General features: G+C 51.5%; 5 protein-coding genes across 5 annotated transcripts, besides 14 other annotated features; 3 read left to right on the top strand and 2 right to left on the bottom strand.

The window, feature by feature from the left end:
* Positions 1–53: 53 nt before the first annotated feature.
* Positions 54–80: a microsatellite.
* Positions 81–427: 347 nt separating this feature from the next.
* Positions 428–457: a microsatellite.
* Positions 458–888: 431 nt separating this feature from the next.
* Positions 889–908: a microsatellite.
* Positions 909–2,334: 1,426 nt separating this feature from the next.
* ACLA_098620 (xenobiotic compound monooxygenase, DszA family) lies at positions 2,335–4,003 on the bottom strand (the record flags this gene model as incomplete). The annotated part of the gene is made up of 4 exons (XM_001270345.1): positions 2,335–3,247; positions 3,300–3,547; positions 3,625–3,813; positions 3,884–4,003. 4 exons carry the CDS (start codon positions 4,001–4,003, stop codon positions 2,335–2,337), a joined length of 1,470 nt encoding a protein of 489 aa, XP_001270346.1.
* Positions 4,004–4,562: 559 nt separating this feature from the next.
* On the bottom strand, positions 4,563–6,228 carry ACLA_098610 (putative MFS transporter Seo1; the record flags this gene model as incomplete). Its single annotated transcript, XM_001270344.1, has 5 exons — positions 4,563–4,671; positions 4,721–5,627; positions 5,687–5,720; positions 5,771–6,021; positions 6,072–6,228. The coding sequence occupies 5 exons, from the start codon at positions 6,226–6,228 to the stop codon at positions 4,563–4,565; spliced, it is 1,458 nt and encodes a 485-aa protein (XP_001270345.1).
* A 1,550-nt stretch (positions 6,229–7,778) lies between these two features.
* ACLA_098600 (dienelactone hydrolase family protein) lies at positions 7,779–8,718 on the top strand (the record flags this gene model as incomplete). The annotated part of the gene is made up of 4 exons (XM_001270343.1): positions 7,779–7,807; positions 7,868–7,938; positions 7,996–8,043; positions 8,111–8,718. 4 exons carry the CDS (start codon positions 7,779–7,781, stop codon positions 8,716–8,718), a joined length of 756 nt encoding a protein of 251 aa, XP_001270344.1.
* Positions 8,719–10,342: 1,624 nt separating this feature from the next.
* Positions 10,343–12,730, top strand: ACLA_098590 (uncharacterized protein; the record flags this gene model as incomplete). Its single annotated transcript, XM_001270342.1, has 1 exon — positions 10,343–12,730. The coding sequence occupies one exon, from the start codon at positions 10,343–10,345 to the stop codon at positions 12,728–12,730; it is 2,388 nt and encodes a 795-aa protein (XP_001270343.1).
* Positions 12,731–14,936: 2,206 nt separating this feature from the next.
* Positions 14,937–14,960: a microsatellite.
* A 134-nt stretch (positions 14,961–15,094) lies between these two features.
* Positions 15,095–15,118: a microsatellite.
* A 289-nt stretch (positions 15,119–15,407) lies between these two features.
* Positions 15,408–15,440: a microsatellite.
* Positions 15,409–15,437: a microsatellite.
* Positions 15,441–16,087: 647 nt separating the features above from the next.
* Positions 16,088–16,118: a microsatellite.
* Positions 16,119–16,492: 374 nt separating this feature from the next.
* Positions 16,493–16,535: a microsatellite.
* Positions 16,536–17,280: 745 nt separating this feature from the next.
* Positions 17,281–17,344: a microsatellite.
* A 35-nt stretch (positions 17,345–17,379) lies between these two features.
* Positions 17,380–17,426: a microsatellite.
* Positions 17,381–17,408: a microsatellite.
* Positions 17,427–18,140: 714 nt separating the features above from the next.
* ACLA_098580 (putative C6 finger domain protein) lies at positions 18,141–19,399 on the top strand (the record flags this gene model as incomplete). Its single annotated transcript, XM_001270341.1, has 3 exons — positions 18,141–18,267; positions 18,332–18,661; positions 18,750–19,399. 3 exons carry the CDS (start codon positions 18,141–18,143, stop codon positions 19,397–19,399), a joined length of 1,107 nt encoding a protein of 368 aa, XP_001270342.1.
* Positions 19,400–19,490: 91 nt separating this feature from the next.
* Positions 19,491–19,513: a microsatellite.
* A 305-nt stretch (positions 19,514–19,818) lies between these two features.
* Positions 19,819–19,846: a microsatellite.
* Between the last annotated feature and the right edge of the window lie 1,568 nt (positions 19,847–21,414).

The following is a 21,414-nucleotide window of genomic DNA, read 5'->3' as shown; positions in this document are numbered from 1 at the left end:
CAGGGAATCTGCTCAGTCACATGACCCGAGCGGTGTCTTGGTGACCCAACTGACCAGTAACCAGTAACCAGTAACCAGTAGATAAAGTCTTGCTCCGTCCAGCCCAGCAGGACCATGGGAATTTCCCAAACCCAACTAAGACATCAGCCAATCACCAGCTTGCACCATTGACCTCGGGCCTCTTGGCTCATCTCATGCTCCAGGCTAATCGCTTTACATATACAGATTACAGTAGGTACTGTATAGGTCCTAGGTAGTGTACAGTACGTATTATGGTTGTACCAGTACAGAGATACCTACTACTGTGTATGTACTCAGTAGTAGAACTGACACTGGAGTACTTCAGAACACGTCAGTTCCCACTGAAACCAGAGAGCATGCAATGATCTCTCCCCATCTGCATCTCTAGCCTCCGAACGTCCAAGTGCAAGCCCCGAGCAAGCCCCGAGCAAGCCCCCAATCCACGCCTGAACCACTGACCATCAGCGCCCATAAACAAAGTGCCGGGAGCACCGATCGGTCGGGGCCGGGGGGCGTTGGGGTGGCTGCCACGGGTGACAAGTGGCCTGAACTCATGCTGGAATTGGCAAAGGGGAGTGCCGGTCCTCGGTGGGAGGTGGTGAAGAGACTGTGATCTCTCGGCTTTTATCTGTTTTCTTCCAAAGAGTCCTTTCCTCCTACGACGCCTACGCCTATTATTATGCCTGCAGATGATCCAAAAGTCGTGGAAAATGCCTGATCGGACCAGCCTCATCCAGGCTACCGACAGTAGCTTCCTGCACGCACAAGCATGCAACCCTTTTGCAGCCTATCAGCGCAGTGCTCGGAATTTCGCTTGAGGCAGGGTATCTACATGGAGCGGGTGGTGATTTAAGCTATCGGCCATGTCACACACACACACACACACAGAGCTGGCTGGTCTCTCTAGTCTCTACTCTCTAGGAGTCTCTCCCACTGTCCCACCGACCAGCGTACTCTGAGTAGAGTTTGGATGGTGGGAAGTGCAGCGGAGCTAGTGAGCGTTGGTGACTTCTTCATCTGCTATCTATCTAGATTGTCTACGGAGTACATAGTAGTAAGATGGTAAGATAGTTCTACTGACGTGGATGTGGATTCTCTCTCGTGGCAAGTCGACGCTAGAGCGAGAAATCCGTGACTATCGATATCGATCCAGGGAATGAGATCCTTCCATTCTCCATTGGGGGTCGGTCAATCGTCAGACATCCGGAGTCTGCTCTGGAGTCTGACTCTGCAGATAACTACTATGTATAGTGTATACAAATACAATCCTCGTGGTCTCTGGTGGTGTCCCCGCAGTATGGAGCTGGCACGGAGCACCGTGATCCTTTTCCGAGGTCACTGGCCCACTCGATGACTAGAGACTAGAGAGTAGAGAGTAGTCAGTCACACCAAGTGAGGAAAATTCTCTTCGTGGAGATGGACTAAAGGATGGCAGTAATAGTAGTCGCCCAATAATAACACCAGAACGATAGTACTATGTATACACTCCTCCGCAGCCTCTAGTTCGAACGCAAACAGTTTCGGCCGGAGTCAGGAATACTACATCTATCAAACCCTCATCCTTCTCCCAACCCGTGCTCTTCATCCCCAAGTCTTACATACTACTATGTACTCACTGTAAGTACTACTACTTGACCATAGAAGATAGAGACATAAATAATCCTCATGCTCCCAGTCCACATGATTTAGCCCAGCGCCGACTCATGCATCATGCAAGGATGCCTTGCGTGCAATGTGACAGCGCAGAGAGGGCTGGCTGAACGTCCTAGCCCCATTCTGGTACTTTCGTCCTGCCATGGTGCCGTGGCAATGACAGATCCTAAACCCGATTCTGGAGGATGATGATCTCTTGCCGTTATGGCAGGAGAGAACAGGATTGCTCCGGTCGGAGACTCGGAGTCGGAAGGCTGATATCCTACTAGGGAGGGCCTAGTAGGAGGGCCTCACGGTCTATCTAGTGTACACCCTATCTACCACAGGGGATGCGGTGCACAATTTCCTCGGGGATCTTGAAACGCACATCCTAGTCTAGACTGGCCTCGCCGATCTAGACTCAAGCCAATGGGCAGATCATCAGGGACGTCATGCAGGCGGATGGAGTGCATTCCATCCCCAGAGCTTAATCATGGCCGGGCGATACAGATGGGGGGGGGGGGGTTGGAAAGGGAGACGATGAAGAAACTCTTGACTGGAATTCGTCCTGCATGATTACATCCGGCAAGAAAAGAAAAATGTATCTACAGTCGACCCTCGAGTCGCGACACTCGATGTAAACCAAAAGAGTTAGTCCTCCCCTCCGTGGAGAGTGAGGTTCTACGCCTCATACGACGCTTCCTCCACATACACATCGTATGCGTACCGACTCCCCGGATGATCTGCTCGCAGCCCGCTCTGTCCCTTCCCATACACCTTCTCGCGCGCCGTGAGCGCCTCCGCCTCCGCCACAGGGAGCTCCGGGTACAACCCGCGTCGTCGCAGCTCGGGGATCAACAGGTCCACGACGTCCTCGAACGTCCCCGGGTTCGACACATGGGCCAGGTTGAACCCGTCGAGGTCGGCCTCCTCGATCCAGCGCTCCATCACGTCCGCGACCGTGGCCGCGCTGCCGATGCCCAGCGGGCCCAACCCGCCGGTGGCCGCCTTCTCCGCCACCACGCGCGGCGTCCAGCGCGGGATCTCCTCGCTGGTGGTCGTGAGCGCGTCCAGGACGCTCGCAATGCGCGCCGTCTCCGCCGAGTCCGCCGCCGTGATCTCCTGGTCCAGCGGGATCCGCGAGATGTCGATCCCCGTCCACCCGCTGAAGAGCACCAGCCCGCCCACGACCGACGCGTCCTTCTTCAGCGCCTCGTACTTGGCCTGTGCCTCCGCGTCGGTGCGCCCCACGATCGGCGTGAAGGTCGCGAAGAGCTTGATCGAGCGCGGGTCGCGCCCTTGCTCCGCCGCCAGCCGCCGGATGTGGTCGATCTTCGGCCGCAGGATGCCCGGCGAGTGGCCCGACACGAAGATCGCCTCGGCGTGCGTGGCGGCGAAGGCCGAGCCCGCCGGCGAGGTCCCCGCCTGGAACAGGAACGGGGTGCGTTGCGGCGACGGGTCGACGATGTGCGGCGTCTCCAGGCTGTAGTACTTGCCCTTGTGCTTGATGGTGCGGACTTTGTCCGGGTCGATGTACGAGTCGTTGGCCGGGTCTGGCGACACGGCGTCCGCCGCCCACGATCCCTCCCACAGTCTGGCGCTTGGACGTTAGCACGAATCCCAAAATCGATGCAAAATGAACGCACTTGTACAGCACACGCAGGTACTCATCTGCCTGTCGGTACCGCTCGTCGTGCTCAATGGGGCTGTCCAGCCCGATGGCCTTGAAGGCCGCTTTCTTGTACGAGGTGACGATGTTCCAGCCGAACCGGCCCTTGGTCATATGGTCGAGGGTCGAGAAGCGCTTTGCCAGCAGGAACGGCGCCTCCGAGGACGTCGACGAGGTGATGGCGAAGGTGAGGTGCTTCGTCACGGCCGCCATCGCCGAGATGGGCTGAGGAGCACAATCCATCAGTCTCGGAAAACCCTTCTATCTCACCCGTCTCACAACAAGAGAACACAACAACATACAATCGACGGATCCGTCACGGGCCATTGCGCCGCCCGGCGAATACACTCGTCCAAATTCCCCTGGTACGTATCATGGCCCCCAAACGTATCCGCCAGGAACAGGGCGTTGATGCCACCTCGCTCGAGCAGCTTCGCCAGCTCAATCCAGTACTCGAGCGTGCGCTTCGTGGCCGATTTGTCGTTCGGGTTCTGCCCAACACCCCCAGTGCAATCCCCGTTAGCGCAGTCCAACCCGAGCGAGTCCTCGTTCGCGCCTCACCTTCCATTGGCCCGGGGACAGGTGTCCCACGGTGGACATGTCGAATGCATTCAGCAAGATGTGCTTCTTGGGCGCTGGGCCGGGTTGGCCCACGTTGGTGCTTATGCCGCTGTCGCCCATGTTGGATCTCGTCTTGGGGTTCGGCTTCTAGTATACTCGCCTGTTGCTGGGGTTCGGGGTTCTTTCACGGTATCAAATTTGCATCCATGTGTCTCTTTTATCTAAAAACCCGAGGAGGAAAGGATTTACTGACAGCGACAGCGACAACCCCGCCCTGGCTTTCGCCATTGCTCTGCATCGTCACGTAATGAACGCTCGACGAGGATTGACTCGGTGCCAAGGACTCTGGGGGGCGATTCGCCATCTTCCCCACGCAACTCGCAACGGCTTTCCGGTTGCTTTTGCGTGGAGTAGATGGATATATTGTCGATGTCTAGATATCTTTTAGTGCTCGTCAGGCTGCGTAGATAACGCATTGCGCGTGCAAAGGTGGGGATTCCACCATCGGTGCTTAGATGGCGCCACGGTTGGTCCGGGTTGGCCTGTTATCTCGCTGATCTCATAGAGTGTGTGATATTGTGCGTAGTTTTCAAGTTGGGTGATTGATTCTGGTTATGGACAGTGGTCGTAGTATAGTCATGAAAAGATCTATCTCTAATCTCATGCTGGTAACACTCCTCTACTTTTCCCCAGACACTTGTAAGGTCGTTCGGTCGCCAGGCTCGACATCCCTCGGGTCGTCCGAGTCACTTGTCTCGGACAGGCCATCTGCTCTCTTCGCGTTTCTCCTGAAACATTGTTAGCGAATTTAGTCTACATCGTACACGGCGCACATACTTCTCGCGCTTGATAAAGAACTGGGTGACATGGGCCAGTATAATCAAGCAAATGGCATTGCCGAGAACGAACGAGTAGCCCTTGGTGAACCGGGGCGCCTCGACGGTCTTGAACACCAGCAACGGCGTCCACGCAGTGGTCGACTGGGAAACAGTGTTCAGGATGATCAGAGCGACCGCTCGTTCCACCGGTGAAAACCGCAGCTCGCTGTTCACCCACCCGTAGAGGACACTGGACATGGCGACGGCAGAATACGTGGTCGAAAAGGCGAACCACAGTGCGGACTGGGGAACATCCCAGATCACGAGAATGACCAGACCGATAATGTTCCACGTGTGGGAAATGGCGATGGCCCACGCAGGACCGAACAACAGGTCGGACGAGAAACAGATGAAGAGCGTGTAGAAGATTCCCAACGCCGGTGAGATCGCATTCAGCTCGTTGATTCGGCTGGTCGAGAATTTCTTCAGACTCTTCAACCACAAGAGATAGCCTCCTGTCGTGGTGTTCACGCTTCCGTTCCAGAAGAAGATATCCAGCCAAAGCAGCGCCCAGAACTTCCAGTTGCGGGCTATATTCAGAAGAGATTTGAGGGTGAAGCTTCCTTGAATGCCATGCCCGGCTCTCTCGAGCCGCTTTTTCGCTAGATCGATATCTTCCTGTTTGAGGACCAATCGATTCGGCTTGTCGGGGGTTCCGGGTAGAACAAGGTAGCCGAGCAAACCGATAGGAATAGTGATGATCGCACAGATGATGTACATCCATCGCCACCCGGCCAGACCATGGACTCCATCAAGCCTTGCAGACGTGCCGGCTTGGATCAAGCTCGCTGTCAACGTTCCCAGAGTGAGTCCAACGTAGAAGCAGCCGCCGCGGCGACCAATTTCGTCGGCACGGTACCATGATCCTGCAACGTAAGTCAGCTCGGGTTCCTTAGCCCTCCCCGGCTTAGCGAGGTCAACTTACCGAAAATGTAGTGCATTCCCGGAAAGAATGCCGCCTGGCGATATTTAGCTTGACGCACAGCGAGTTCCTGAGATAACAACCAACCTCAAACCATCCAACAAGAAATCGGTAGGCCATCAGCTCTCCAAACGAGGTCACCCGATACTGCAGCAAGGTAAAGATGCCCCACATGATATCCAATGCCGGAATGACCCAGGACATTGGAGATCGAGTGAAGAGGTACGCGAAAGGAATTTGTCCCAGCACGGCGCCAATGATATACATCGTCTGCAGGCGCACAAGCTCATTTCCATGGAGTTTCAAGTCTTCCGAAAGACCCGAAACATATGCATTGTCTGGCAATCATGGTTAGCCATGGAGAAGGGTGGATACGGCCTTGACATACTGATATTGGACTGATCCATGTACTTGGTCCAATAAGCCAGGAATGCATATGGAACGAGCAGGAGATCAAGTTTGAGGATGAGCTTCCTCTCCTCCTTGCTATCCTCGTCGGCAAACCACTTGATGTGATACCACTTTTTGCGTGGTACGGAAGCCATTTTGGATTGGGTTAACGAAATGCACCGGCGATTTCTAGCAGATAGCAAGACTCCTGACACGGTTTCCACGATACCGATGCAGAGCTTTTGGTAGATCTTTATATACTTAGATGATAGCAGCGGCAAGATGCCACTGCTAGCGATTATGGCGTGACGGTCTGCATATTCACGAGGGACAACTCATGGAAGTTCCCGGATATCTCGACGTGTTGACCCTGCAGACTTGCCTCTAGCCAGGGCTGTCGCAGATGTCAAACTCAATCTCTGCAGCTGCACGGTTGCGACCTGTCGACACATGCAGGATCTTGGCGGACAAACATCCCGGGTGCAAATCATCCAGCCAAGAATCGTGCCAGAAGGTGAAGAAAAGACGTGCTCACTTAATCGGCGGACAGCGCGACAATGGAGAGCTCATTGCATTTTTCAGACACTTCCTCGTGTTCTTGCTTGTTGATCTTGCTCCGATATCGAAGGTTTTCTTGTGGTGTGAAGCTGTGGGTTGTTGGCCCAGAGTATCTCGACCGACCATTCAAACATGTCGTTCTTGTTGAGTACTCTCGCCTTCTCTTTCTGGTTGACCCTGAATGTCTGAATTTGCGTGACTCGTTAGTACTCGTAGACTCGTGTTATACAACTGGTGGGACGCTATCTGGCATTTGCGAATTAATCTCCTCCAGTCAAAGGCAACGTGGGGAAGTTTGAGCTGGTTTCAATGCTTTGATCTCAACGGCCAAACGGCGCACAAAGATCATCCCTTTGTGTAGATTGCTGCCTCCACAGTAATGACCACCAGGCCAGGGTCATGAAATATGTATCTCTCATGTGTAAAGAGATGATCAAATCCCCTAAAAACTCGTGTGCATTGAAGCCATCGAGCCGTCGATTGGGCTGGTAAGCGCGGCCTCTAAGAGACTTCATGACTGTAGAGCTTTGTCGACAGATGAATGGCTCATCAGTCATCCTATTATCTTAGCTCTAGCCAGTATATCTCCTGGCTCTGATGGTCTCTGATCGTCTCCCTGGAGTTGATGGTGAAATGTTGGGATCGGCTTGGCCAACGAAGGATTCAGCAATATTCATGGAGAACTTTGCAATCAACTCGACCAGCGTTTCGAGAATCAATCGTCCTTCGATATGAATATAATAGCGATGAAAGATGGTTTTCTTTTGATGGTATTTGACGATTTCTTCTGCTGGTGAATATAACCGCGGTCGGGAAGAGCAGCAAAGACGGTCGGCCGTGGAAATTCCGAATGTCGCTCCGATGACGTCGAATCTGGCGGGGTTGAAACTGAGAATGAAAAACAGCAACAAAGAAATTCAACCTGCAACTTCCTCCTTCACATCCAGCACTTCCATCTCGTTGCTGCTTGCTGCTTTTGATTTCAATCATCTAAGAGAGCTTCTTGTACGTTCGCTCGCGGTACAATCCTTCACTCATGTTTTCCAGACAGCTTCTGACTATCCCACTGCGCAGGTCGATCCTCGCGTCAGTGAAACCTCGCTTGATCAACAGCACATTTAGATTTCTTCATTGTTCATCCGCAAACATGTCTGGTGTTAGCAAGGCTTGCTGCTCGTATGATTCTTCATAGGGGTCCCATCGACGCCGATGACGAGTCGACTGATCGGAGTGCAGGATCCCTCCCATTGTCGCCCAGGGTTATCAGGGCAAGGGTGAATACAAGACCATCAATGGAATGAAGACATGTGAGTCGATGGTCTACTAACACTGGAAAAATGGAATTGTCATTGACCTGCTCTCAGACGTTACGGGCCCCGAATCGGCCTCCAAGGCCATCTTCATCGTGTACGGTGGGTAATCTTTCCTCCCTCGCATCGCTTGCTTGTCCCCACAGGCTAACGACGATATGGAGCACAGACATCTTCGGCTATTTCCCTCAGACCATCCAAGGTGCCGATATTCTTGCTACCTCTAGTGAACAGAAGTACCGTGTCTTCATGCCCGATTTCTTCGAGGGCCAGCCCGCGGATATCTCCTGGTTCCCTCCCCAGACCGGTGAACACAAGCAGAAGCTGGGTAACTTCTTCCAGACCAAGGCTGCGCCCCCCGCCAACCTACCCAAGATCCCGAGCTTTGTCGACGAAGCCAACAAGCTTGCTGCTGGCGGCAAGGGCTTCGAGTCCTGGTCGATCCTCGGCTACTGCTGGGGTGGAAAGATCGCTTGCCTGTCCTCCGCCAAGGGCACCAAGTTCAAGGCCGCAGTGCAGTGCCACCCAGCGATGGTTGATCCCAATGATGCGAAGAGTGTCACGATCCCCATGGCCATCCTGGCTTCCAAGGACGAGAACCCTAAGGACGTCGAGGCGTTTGGTGCTAATCTCCAGGTCGATCACTACGTGGAGACCTTCCCCACCCAGATCCATGGCTGGATGGCGGCTCGGTCGAACCTTGAGGATGACGAGGTACGGAAGGAGTACGAGAGAGGCTATAAGACTGCTCTGAGCTTCCTCCAGAAGCATGCTTAATTGATTGGGAATTGCCGGATCTCTTGGATTCGATCTCTTGCCTGAAATGAATCATGAAATCAAATTGAAAACAACATATATTTGTTTAGCAAAACCATCGCGCATCGTACAGCCCGCCCGCCCGCATTCCGTATAACACATTTTGGGGATTCTCCTTTCCCGATAATAATAGTCTTCCAGCAGGAAGCACCAAGCTTCTATACTGATAGATCTGATAGATTCACTGTAAACCGAGAGTTAACGGGTTGTCGCGAAATCCCGGACTGCCGAATCCGGTAAGAGGCGGCAATTCCATTCGGCGCCGAAAGAGAACGTCATCGTCCATCGTCGGGCCTCCGTTAACTCTTCAAGTTCCATCTCACTGTACAACGCCAACTCATCTCATCTCATCCCATCCTCATTTTCATCTCTATAAAGGCCAGGACGCATCTACTTTTAACGATTATCATCAGAAGCAGTCGTCGTTCCATCATCTTGAGTATTCAAATGCATCAGGATTCAGCCCCTGTGAATGACTGGTTCCTCGCGTTGCCCGTGACTCTCGCACATGAACCGCCACAATCTGGCACCTTCCGGTGGCTATACTTCATTTGATCGTACGATCCATAAAACCAAGCATTCTGACATCCTGCGATACATTAATTCTGGATATAATTATTAATACCACCCCGAGCAACAATTGCACGTTACTATGATGAATCGACCACTTTCGCTCGGCATATATCTATCTCAATAGAGCGAACATCTTCCCGCTCCAAAGCCTCATCGCCCAAGCAGTAGGCATTATTTAATCGCACTTGAAAAAACCATTAACTAAGCTTTTGCAGGTTGAAGATGCATTTATTCTCGGGGCGGCGTCGTTCAGTCTCGGCTGCAACGCCTCCAAATGAATCTGCACGGGAGACGAGCGAGGTTTCACCCAGAAGATCGTCTTCCTCGTTTGAAGGTAGCCAGGACAATGCGGCGCTTGGCAAAAAGACGCTGCATAGTCTTTTCCAACGACATGGTGTAGCGCCGGCAACAGGGGATGCCTCGACACCTCCATCTCAAGTACCAGCCGACAAACACGAACATGTAAGACCATATCTACACGTCCAATGGTAAAGCTAGTCTGGAATGCGTACCTGACGGTTTCTAGGGCGGAGCAACCTCATCGTCCGGTCATAGTGCACCGGAATCTGAGGAGCGACGCTCTCGTCTACGTTCCAAATCTCTAAGTTCGGGAACGAAAGAATCACACCACCATGACAGGAGTGCGGATTCTGAGAAGATCCATTCTGGTAAATTGCCGCACAGGGAAACTCATCTCAGACGGAAAGAAATCTATGCTATCTTCTCCGGGGCGCCATACTTCCTTCTTGAAAAAGGCAGACATGATATGTGGTACCCGCAGGTAATCTTTCCATGGGATGATCATGACCCGACCATTCAACATCTGTGGGATAGAAAGCTTCTCCCTCACCCTTCGTACACTCTATGTACCCTGCACGCCCACCTCCCTGTCCCAGAGGAATGGCCAGTGAAGGGCGATACCCCGGCTACCCTTAATGACTGTAATGACTGGAAGAGAACAGAGGCACCGAGAAGAGCAACATTTGATGTTGGGATATTTGAGGTGCCGAATATGCTGTCTCAGAGCGGACACGAACCCGGGACCGTGGGGTTTCGCCATTTTCTAGAACTTCCAGTGGCAGATTCTATCCGTTTTGTTCCTGCTGGAAAGCCAAGGCCGCCCCCCGAGCTTTTACACCTGTCTACTCTCCCTGCTGTTGAGGCGGATTATTTTTTGGAGCACTATCATGAACCTTACTCTCACTGCCACGATGGCACTATACACGATCGGAGGAAATTGATCACTGGTGAACCCATCGCCTGGAAAAAGATCGGTCTCCGGGGGATCAGTCTCAAATACCTGATTGACCGTCTTGCTGCCCTGAAGAAGCTGCGTCAGGAGATACTGTATGAGAACACGCAGAGGACGATACTTGACGCTGAGAGCATGCAGGAACTCGACAAGGATTTATTTATCAACCTTCTTCATCCGCCATCGCGTCACATGCTCAGCGATCTTGACGATCGCCACGGCATCAAAGCGGGAATCAAAGCGCTCACCATGATCCTGGCCACTCCAGGAGCCTGGATTGATTTTAGTCTCGTTGAGTGGCGTCTCCGTATTGGTCAATTACTGTGGGAATCACCTCCACATGTGGATGCAGACTTCTTCAACCCCAGTGCAGGCCAAAAGCCCATGGCCCATTCAGTACTGGAGCAGAAATGGTTCCTCGTTCAGATGCTTCTTGCCGCAGAATTGCTTCTTCGTCTGGATGCCGTCGTCGGGGTTGGATTCGTTGAACTTTCCAAGGACGTGCATGTCGCAATCAGGGACATTTATCATTTCGATAAGCTGCGTACCCCGAAGGTCGATTGGGATTTAGTGACGGTGCGTCGGTTTCTTGATAGCTTCGACTTTTCCTGGAGCGGCCCGGATCCAGAATCGATGCCAAACGCCCTCTCACAATCACCTAGTCACGAGAAGGGGGCTGGCAAGGGCAACGAAAAGGCTCATCATTTCTCCTTCTTTGAAAGTATCACCCGCAGACATTCGACTCCGGCCGTACCCCGTATCGAGCCAGAAGGGCAATGCAAACTGGTTCCCAACCATATTGAACGACAAGTCCACGGATTGTTGATGTTCGCGGAAACCATCGGGTGGCCTACTACTGCATCAATCAAGGAAAGACTAGATCTGATACTGCAGACTGGCGGATCTGGTCAGGGAATCAAGGATATCTTCAGCACACCTGTGCGAAATGTTTTGCCCGAGCACTATGCGACGATTCTCGGAAACAAAGATACTTGTCAGACGACTTCTATCCGTCGGCTTGTGGCCCTTCACTGTCCTCCCACTGATCAATCGACCTTAAGGATTGGCGGCTGGATGACTCGAAGCTGGCTTTCCGGATTTGTCCCCCCGGGCGATGTGATCAATCATCTGCTCATAGCGACGTTGGTGGAGAATGATTCGGAGGCGATGGCTAAGCTTGGTCCGATAGCTAACCTCCATGGCGGCTTCATCTACAGTGGGAAGAGCTGGTGGAGTCAGGAATGCATCGTTGGCCGCGTTCTTTCATCCTTGCCTGGTACCAGGGCCTGTATGGGGTGGCTCGGCAGCACGGTAACTCCCAGAGAATGTCACACACTGAAGACATTGGACGATACCTGGCTCGAGGTGGTTGTCAAGGAGCCTCCAGCGGCCGCAGGAAGACCGCGCATCAATCAGGGAAACAAAGTATCGATCGACTCGACACCACTTGGTCGGGGGTCATTGACAAGTGATGAGTTTACTTTACCTCTAGACGCTCCATACGATAGGAGGTCACAAGTAGAGGTCAATTTTGAAGCCTTGACCTTCTCTACAAGAGAACCTGAGCGACAGAATCAAGGCCCGGTTACAGCGGCTCGCAAGGCAACCATGTCTTTTAAGCTGGTCCCCGCCAGCGAAGGCCGCTCTTTTGATATCTGTTGGCCGTTGACCTATAATGTGCATTTTATCGCTTCGCATGCGTGTCGGTTACCCCCCGGGCAGGCCGCCTGTCCTCATCCTGCATCCACTGGCACAGATTGCCATGAGCAATCCTTGTCTCCTGCTCAGATTTTCGCTCAGAAGCACGGACGACTTCCAGGACATCCTCTGCCAAAGTCATACAAACACAAATTTCTTGCGCTTGATAGGCTGCCCAGCCCCGAGGACTGTGTGAAGGCCAAGCCCTCTGCACATGCCGGTTCTGGCACGGCTGTGGATGAGGTGTTGATTGTCGATGCTCGGGGATCTCCCGAGAGAGAGGTATTGGCAAGATCGTGGTGTGCTTCCGTCGGTTTCAATGCTATCGTGGGCCGGACCTGGCGGACATGCATAGCCTGCTGCATTAGAGAAGCTCGAGCTCTTGGGGTTGAGGTGGTCATTCGCATCGGCGATGATGAAATACGCCAACAACACCATCTGATAGACTGAATGGTCCCCCAGGATCGTCTAGAACTTCTTACTCTTTCATCGAAGCCAAATCTTTAGCTTGATCAAGCCCGATCGGTCCCCATCCATTCATGAATTGCTGCGACTTTGATCCAGTCCTCTTGTAGATCATGGCATGTTCCAACGGGATCGTTCGAGCACGTGGGCAACTACTTCCTCGAAGTGACGCGAGGGACAAACCCCCTGAACCGGGTAATTGTTTAACACGGCCAAGCGCACCGGGTTTTATTGTGCATGCAACCTCAAGATTGCAGGAGAAGTCCAAAGGAGTATGTGTAGGCGCACGAAGGGTGCAATATATTGGGCAGCAAGATGGACCGCCGTCGAGCTGGATGCAACCTTCCCTTTCGGACCACAAGCGGCCGGCTCCCATTGGTGCCAGAATAGAGGGTTGGTTGATGCCCCCCCGTTCATGGTCGAGTGATCACCGTGAAGGGACACGTAAGGGTGTCTGGGAATCGAGGTAACTGGGCAGTTGAGCAGCGCACAGTACGGCTGGATCGAGACAAGCGCCCGATGATGGTGAAACGAGCCGGTGTGCGCCTCAGCCTGATGCACCAATGGAGCGGATGGAGCCGCCAAGCCCGTTGCAGATGTAGCCTGGTCTTCAAGTCGTCGCCTGTGAGAGAAACCTTAAAGAATGACATTTTGCGCTTGGGGCGCTCAGCAGTATAGAAGGAAGGCTGCTTCATTATTCCCAAATCCCAGTGTATTCGGAGTCAAGATCGAATGGGACTAACTGGGGCGTAGATAGGAGTATCTGAAGCAGTAAATAATAACCAGAAAGAGATGGAGTCCTCGGTAACCAGGTGGCACCAAGACACAGCCTCGCATACGCCTGTTTCCGTCTAAAAGTCAAAGTCAACCCCCCGAATTTCCAACGCCGTCAATTATTTTCCGGCTCAATCAGATGGCACTGCTGGCATTTTTGGACTCAGGGTCTTCTTCTCAGACGAATGGACTGGACTGGACGGGCATTCGATCGTCAAGTCATAGTAGTCACACTATCTAGCCTAGGTACTTAAGTGTACTCTGGAGTCCTCCTGTGGTCTGTTCAGTGCCTGTCGAGTGTTCCAATGACGATTTGCCATGAGTCGATGCTGGACTATCAGAAAGAAGGCGAGGGTGTCTACACTCTTATTCCATAGACTATCTACTCCGTAGTAGTGATCCCCCCCCCCCCTCTGTACTCATAGTCCCTAGGCCTCTCACCCACCAGGAACAAGGAAAACTAGCTAGAACCCCCCCGTATTCCCATATCCGGCGGTCCCTGGCGATTCTGTGACAGCCTACATGGCGGGAACCTACGGTCTTACGGACTGGTGCATATCGGCTGCAAATGCAATCCCTGGTTGTTGGGCTGAGTACTGAGGGCTGACCCTGTAGGGCCGGAGCAGGGACCGGATTGTGCAATCCGCCCCGGGGGGGGGGGAAGCTGTGGATGGTTGGCTGGCTTCTCGTTCACTCGGGGGAACTGGATGAGGTGATTGGTTGTCTGGCGGGAGGATTAATGGCGCAGTTAGGTTGCGACTTGCAGTTGCAGGTATATGGGGCCTCAGGAGTATTAGGCAGGCATGGAGCCAGCCAGGTTACCCGAGTATCGAAGTCGGAGAGAGATATGTTTTCTTGTCGTTGTCGACTGTGGAGTGGGTGATACTATACCAGTCTACCACAATCATAGCAATAATAGGAGGAAAGAGAATTCTTCCATAGGAGTAGTCTACACGATATCCAGATCACTGGTTCGATCCATTCTATCAGGTCGTCATGGTTGTTCAATGATTCAGCGCAATCTCTGGGACGATCTCTGGGGACGTTGCTTACGTATATCAATTTCCGATCCTCGACCGGCAAGCAAGAGGCAACATCCACCCTTGTTTGAGGGTTCCCCATCTCTGATCGCTTAAACCCAGGGTAGCTAGCTCTTCAAACAAACAGGGAGGATGGATTACTGAGAAGTGTTCTCTGAAGTCTGCAGATGGGTGCGTCGCCCACTGGAATCCCCGCTGACATAATCCTGCCTTGAGGCACCAAACTCAAAGCCGCAAAAACTGATTCAGCGGGTTTCAGTCCACAGTCCACACAGGCAACACCGTTTGACGGAAAGTTAAAAGCAGTCAAGGACCAGGACCCTGAGGGAGACTTGGGAAAAAAGGAACAGCCAAGCATAACGATGGTGTTGGGTGTTTGGAGATTGGAGATTGGAGATTGGGATCCTTGCTAGGTTGCGTGTCATGGTGGAGACTCTTGTCCTGGTTATTAACTTATTACACAGTATTATTTTTAGTCAAGGTTGTGATCTGATGAGTGATGAGTGATGACTGATGAGAGGATGAGACGATGAGCATAATAATAATAATAATAATAATATGCTGGAGTAGGCATGCTATGATCAGGTTATCTGTGTACTGTGTAGGAAAGAGGCATTATTATTCCTCCGTAGAAGACAGTAATACTGATCATACTACTGTTGATATTGGACCTGGAGACACCCCATCCATATTCTTTCTTCCCATATTTCCATGCTTTCTGACATATCCAAGAGGTCGAACTCCGATTCTCTGGCTGTCTATGGAGTAGAATTCTGGAATAGAACCTTCCTGAGCCAGTGGTTCCCATGCTGACTGTCCTGTCCTGTCCTGACGCCTGTCAGTCAGTAGTGTGTGTGTGTGTGTGTGTGTGTGTGTGTATGCCCCTTACAGAGACGCGCAGGTGAGATTAGCTGGCCAAGAATCCACCGACCACACTAGGATGCAGATTTGACCCTTAATTAAACATTGACTTTGGGCCCACCCCTTTCTGACAGATCTGTAGTGTGTCGATACTCTGTCACTCTGGAACGTCTGTATCGACCTGCATTGTTTCACAACTGTGGGAGAGAGTGGATAGACTGGTAGCGCTGTGTCGTCACTGTCATGGGCACACTGATCAATTGACTATTAATGTAGATCGGCACGATCTATCGCCAAAACGTTCACTCCTGTGGGTGAGGATGACGACGAAGGGGAAGTGCCTGAGGCAAGTGAGGCTTCTCGAAGGTCAAACAGAGTTCGAGGATCCCTGCCTGGTTCTACACCGCTAGACTGTTTTCGGAAGCCCCTCTACTGTTCTTTTATCCAATCAGACATGGATTCTCTTTCGGGCAAAAGACCCTCGGGTATGGAGGCAACGTTGATTGGAGGAGGGTTCCATCATCATGAACAGAACAGAGTCACCCTGGCCAATAGGAGTGCATTGTCGGATTACCTAACTACATCCCATATCCCCAGAGCGGTTTAGACTGAGCGGATTCTTCATACTCTGTAATCATAATCAATACTCTGTATTCAACTGGACGGACTTTCTTTCTTTCTTTCTTTCTTCTTCTCTTCTTAGGTTCCTTCCACAGTCTAACCTAAGAAGAAGACTTGCACCACCACATCGAGGACTGGACCATGGTTTGTCCATAACCTGCACAGTGGTTCCCCTCCTTCTCATTTTCCATGAACCAGTCTTGCCCGTTGCGAGGTTCAGGGGGGGTGTCTTAGACTCTAATATAACTAACTTAACTCCCTACCTTTTTCGACTGACATGCAGAAGGAGAAAGGAAGAAGAAGCTTGGATGAGGCTAAAGTTCCTGGGATGATGCAAGAAGGATTGAATCGACTCCTCCACATCGCTCCTGTCCTTGACTCCATCTGTCCATAGTGTGATGCACATCATTCCGATCAAGATTTGCGATGGCTCCAGCGCCACATCGGATGAACAGTCAACAGTCAAGTGTCAACAGTCACCCGTCAACAGTCAATAGACACTCTCCATTGGAAGCAATCACCAAGGAAGGAAGAAGGTGTAGGAACTGGGAGGGATAACATGACTGGTGCATGGATAATCAGTGCATCTGAATTATGGGCACTAACTAACTACAGAGTAGTCTCAAAGATTGAAATCACAGTCTGTAGACTCGGCGTTTCATGTTGGAATTAGTCCATATCGATTGGGACTTAGCTACAGGGACTTTTATTCAGCCATCGAGTAATTTCATGGTGGGTTGGGTCTGATAGTAGTAGTATCATATCATCGTACGTATGCTTGTCCAGACCCTCACTCGAGTATACTTGCGGCTACTACTCTCTACTACACAGTACTACATCTATTATCAGTCTAACTCACTACTATCTACAAACACTCTTGCAGTATTATTATTTTCCTCCCCTTCGCCTACCTAACTATTCTTATCCCTTTTTCGATGGATCATTTTTTACCTCTGTTAGTCTCGGAATTGATCCATTATTTGGCATTTTCCCTGTGCTTGTTTCCCCCCCCCCCTCTCTCTGTCTCTCTTCTAGGTACCATTATTTCCCAACTGGAACTCCTACCTAATCTTTATTCAGTTGAACTGGTCTGAAATCTGAATCCTTCTAGAACAAACCCATATTAATTCAAATAAGCAGGGGGAGAGGAGAGAAAGGGTCAGAACAGAAGAAAAAAAGAAGGGAAAATTACAGCCGGAGACCTAGAGAAGAGACCCCCGAATACGACTGACTTGCTTCCTCCTACTCTACTACTACTACTCCTCCTACTTACTCTTACTTCCTTTTACTACCTACTACTACTCTGGACTTTCATACCTTTTGGGTCCTTTCAGAGTACTCTCTCTCTCTCTCTCTCTCTCTCTCTCGCTTTCCTCTTCTCTTTCCATCCCTTTCCCTTTATCCACCTTTTACTTTCCTACTATTCCCTGTACTATTGGCTTTTCTATTCGCTCTTTGTTTCTCTTTTCGTCTCTCTTTTGCTTCTTTCTTTCCTTAATCATCCTTGCTTTCCTTCTCCCCGAGTCTGGGAGTTTCGACAAAGTGGTAGACGCACCACATCCTTTGCTGCTGGCTACACTTACCCTTCAACGTACATACTTCGACTACTTCGCCTACTAGTTGCACCACCACCACCACCACGACGACGACGACTTTTATCGCAGCAAGTTCTGCTCTCAATCAGCCTAATCTTCTTTTTTGAAATACTCCCTTTTGCAATCGTTTAATACTCCCTGCATTTAATATCGCGGGGAAAAAAATATATAATAAAATAAACCACTCACCCAGAGTGCGGAGAAGGATAGCTACGGTATACATTGCTAAACCGGGTGGCCGACTGTCACAAAAAGCCTCCGATTCTTCTTCCCTTCAACGGAACAAACGCCGGTTGGATTTCACGTTGTACCTCTCCTGGGAAATCATTCACAATCGCATCCCTGATCTTCCCGTTTGGATCATCGTCTCCCGTCTGGTCCGTCGTGCATGGCCCATCTCTACACTCCACTGCAGCTGTCGACTTCGCCAACTCCGCCTCTAGTGCGATTGATGCTCTTTCGGTCCAGTGGCATCACCCGTCCATATCTTGTCCTCCGGGAGCGATGCCTGCGGTCTTGGTCGGAAATATGATGACATCCACACCGACTTTGCAAGCTCCCCTCATGGAAGCCCCCTCCGCCGACAAGAAGCGAAACAAGCTGGGATACCATCGCACATCTGTCGCATGCGGTAAGTGCATCGCTCGACCCCAGTCCGGACCTTTATGACGGTGCTCATGCTCTGGCTCAAATAGTACACTGCCGACGCCGAAAGATTCGATGTCTCGTGGCTGCGGATGACGCTCAGGGTCGATGCGAAAATTGCATCCGACTGCGCAAAGAATGCCAGTTCTTCCCCGTCGATCAGCAGCCGCCAGTAGAGAGGAAATCCCGGCCAAACTCCCGATTGGAGAGTGCCTCGACAGACCCTTCGACCACTTCGTCCTCGCCGCCTCCCCTCGGTGGTGGCCCGGACCATGGAGAGTCGTACTACTCGTACCAACCCATGCCCATGGCCGGCCAGGATGCCGCGGGGTATCCGACCACAACCTTCCCCGGCCATCCCATGTCGGGTTTTGTACCAGGTAGGTCATGATCCATCATTTCTATGGGACGCAAGGCAAGCTCTGCCATGTGATGACAGCCTTTGTTGACTTGGAACCTGCATGGTAGGATCCACCGACTTTGCGACAGCACCCTTAGATCCCTCGGTGCCGTGGGATGAATTCACCACCATTTCCGATCAACAGATGCTGAACAACATGGCCGTGGGGAAGCCCCCGATGATGAATATGTCCGGACACGTATGGAATTCGGGGCCCAACGCAATGGCACCCATGCCACCCACCCCGGGAATGCCCGCAACGCCAACAGTGCCGTCGCAGTCGCAGCCCATCAGCCCCGTACAAACATACGCTGTACAACCCGATGGTTCAGTCTGGCCCGTGGCCCCGCTACCACGCTCGATGACCTTCCCGACACAGCCGGATATGGCAGCGTATCCGAATCCGAGCCAGTTCAATCAGCAGGTGCACCCGGACCTCAAGCGCAGGATGACCAGCCCAGCCCAGGGGTTCCCTGCAACCCAGATGAACCCGCAGAGCCCTCCGCCGGCCGACTTGCAGGGGACAACGGTGTCTATGTCATATCCCGGGCAGCCGGCCACCATGGGCTACCCCGGGTGGCAAGACATGAACGGCTTGTCGACAATGAATGTTGTTCAGTATCCGATGTTCCCAGGGGGTCCCACGCAGCAGGCGGCATTCGGCACACCCCCGGCACACATGGGGCATCCCGGGCAGGGCCCACCACCAGCGTCATAAGCTTGAATGAGCCACATACAGCCTGATCTAACCCGACGAAGGAAACCATTAATCAAAAGGATCTCTGAATATACCCCCCGTGACTGCATGCTTTTTTTTTTTTTTTTCTTTTTTCTCATCTCGTTCGATTCTTCTTCATACATATATTTTCAACCCGTGACGCGCATTTCACCTTTAGCACACTGGTCATTAGCGGGCGCAAAAAAAGGATCTCTGGGCGGCATTCTTTGGTTATTCGTTTCTTCCATTGCGATACCTCTTTCCCTTGATATTGTTGATCCGCAAAGGAGTCCTCATTTAGAGTTGTTTGAACTTTATGCATCTGTTATTTTATCTGTTCATGTTCATTTCGATTCTTACTTCTACCACATCCGGGACATTTGTTATTCTGCACTCTGTCTGGCGTCTTGTTGTGCAGGTCATCGAGTCATCGAGTCATCGAGTCATTGGCGGCGTGGCTCTGATCTTCACCCTACAGCCCTGGAAGAGGACTGCAGAGAACGATCCTTGAGGGTTGCAGCGAGAGCTAGCAGACAAAATCAACGAGAGACCGAACGGCTTCCACGCGCAGGCTCTGCGTTGAAACAAATCAACGGTCTTGCCGCGCTGATTAACTTTTCAGATTCCTTCATTTACACCTACACCCTCGAACTTCTTACATGAATTTCTTTCGGCCTGGGATGAAGCTCTGACTGGGAACAGTTAAGAGCCAGTAGCTAGGAGCCACCATGTTAATCGAGGTTTCAGTGGCAGGTGTCAGGTGTGGCCCGATGCTCTGTACAAATCATCAGTTCTGAGGCTAGAGATATTGAAGCCTTCTTTGCAAATAAACAATAGCCCACGGTGGAGAAAAACCAACCAGGCCACCTTTCATGTATATTGCATATTGCTCCCAGCCGCTTTTGAGATAGAAGATACCCTAGAAAGTCAAATAGAAAGCTAGAAAGCTTGAGACCCGGGAATCCCGTATTCTTATATCGTTTTCCTCCCGCACGAGAGATAACAAACACATGTTGAACCGCAGAGATATGCAGCCCAGGAGGCCGTCAACGCCCTCGACTAATAAGATCGTCATTTATTTGTTTAATCGAGATTACGTCCGGACGGGTTGGGGGTTAGAATACAGGCACTGTCTGTTACTAATATAGAATTTGAGAAGCAACTGGCAAGTCCCTGAGCCAGAAGGCCTTTCTCTTTTCTTTTCTTTTTCTCTTTCTCCATAAAAGAAAGCCAACGCTGATCGACCAGCCGTCACCGTCACCGTCACTGTCAGTATCGGGCTTGGGGCAAGAGGCTAGGGTTCTTCTACAGCCAGGTTCGGTAGCTACGGAGGCCGTCACCTGGACAAGATGTGAGGCATGTCCCATGGGCACGGGGGATGTTTTCTCTGAAGCCTTATCACAACCCTCATCCCAACCGTTCAACTAGCGTTACTTTGTCATACCCTGGCACGAAGAGAAAGAGATCGACATCGAGGATAAGCAGGCAGGACCAGGACCAGGCTCTTATCAAAGGATGGCACTGCACTGGCACTGACAGACAGGGATCTGGGACGGGGAAAAAAAGGGAGAAAAGGGAAAAAAAAAAAACTCTGCGCTAGGGAAGGAGTCGGGGCTGCGGATTTGTCCTGAGACGGGTCGAGATGCTTTTTTGACATGATACACTAAGACAGGGGATGATTCCTGCGGTGGATGATGAATAATGTCAGTTTGAGTAATCAAGACGGAAGGCAGAAGATATCTGGGGGGGGGGGGGTTGAATCTTGTGGAGAGGGGAGATCTGGAGAAAGGGTATCGAGTATCGAAGGGAGCTGTGAGATGTGAGATAGATACTCCGTCTACAACACACTACCTGCACAGACGAAAAGGATAACAAAAAAAAAAAAAAGAAACAAAAGAGGAAAGCAAAATAGAAAAAAAAAAATAAAAATAAAAAATAAATCGACAAGCCTTCTCATTTTATTTCATGCTCAACAGAAAACGAGATAACCAGCCCGTGTCAGAAGCAGCCATTGA

The sequence above is a fragment of the Aspergillus clavatus genome, genomic scaffold (genome assembly GCF_000002715.2).
Source record: "Aspergillus clavatus NRRL 1 1099423829804 genomic scaffold, whole genome shotgun sequence".
Lineage (NCBI taxonomy): Eukaryota > Fungi > Ascomycota > Eurotiomycetes > Eurotiales > Aspergillaceae > Aspergillus > Aspergillus clavatus.
The sequence above is the reverse complement of the archived record's forward strand: the minus strand, read 5'-3'. Positions and strand labels throughout refer to the sequence as shown.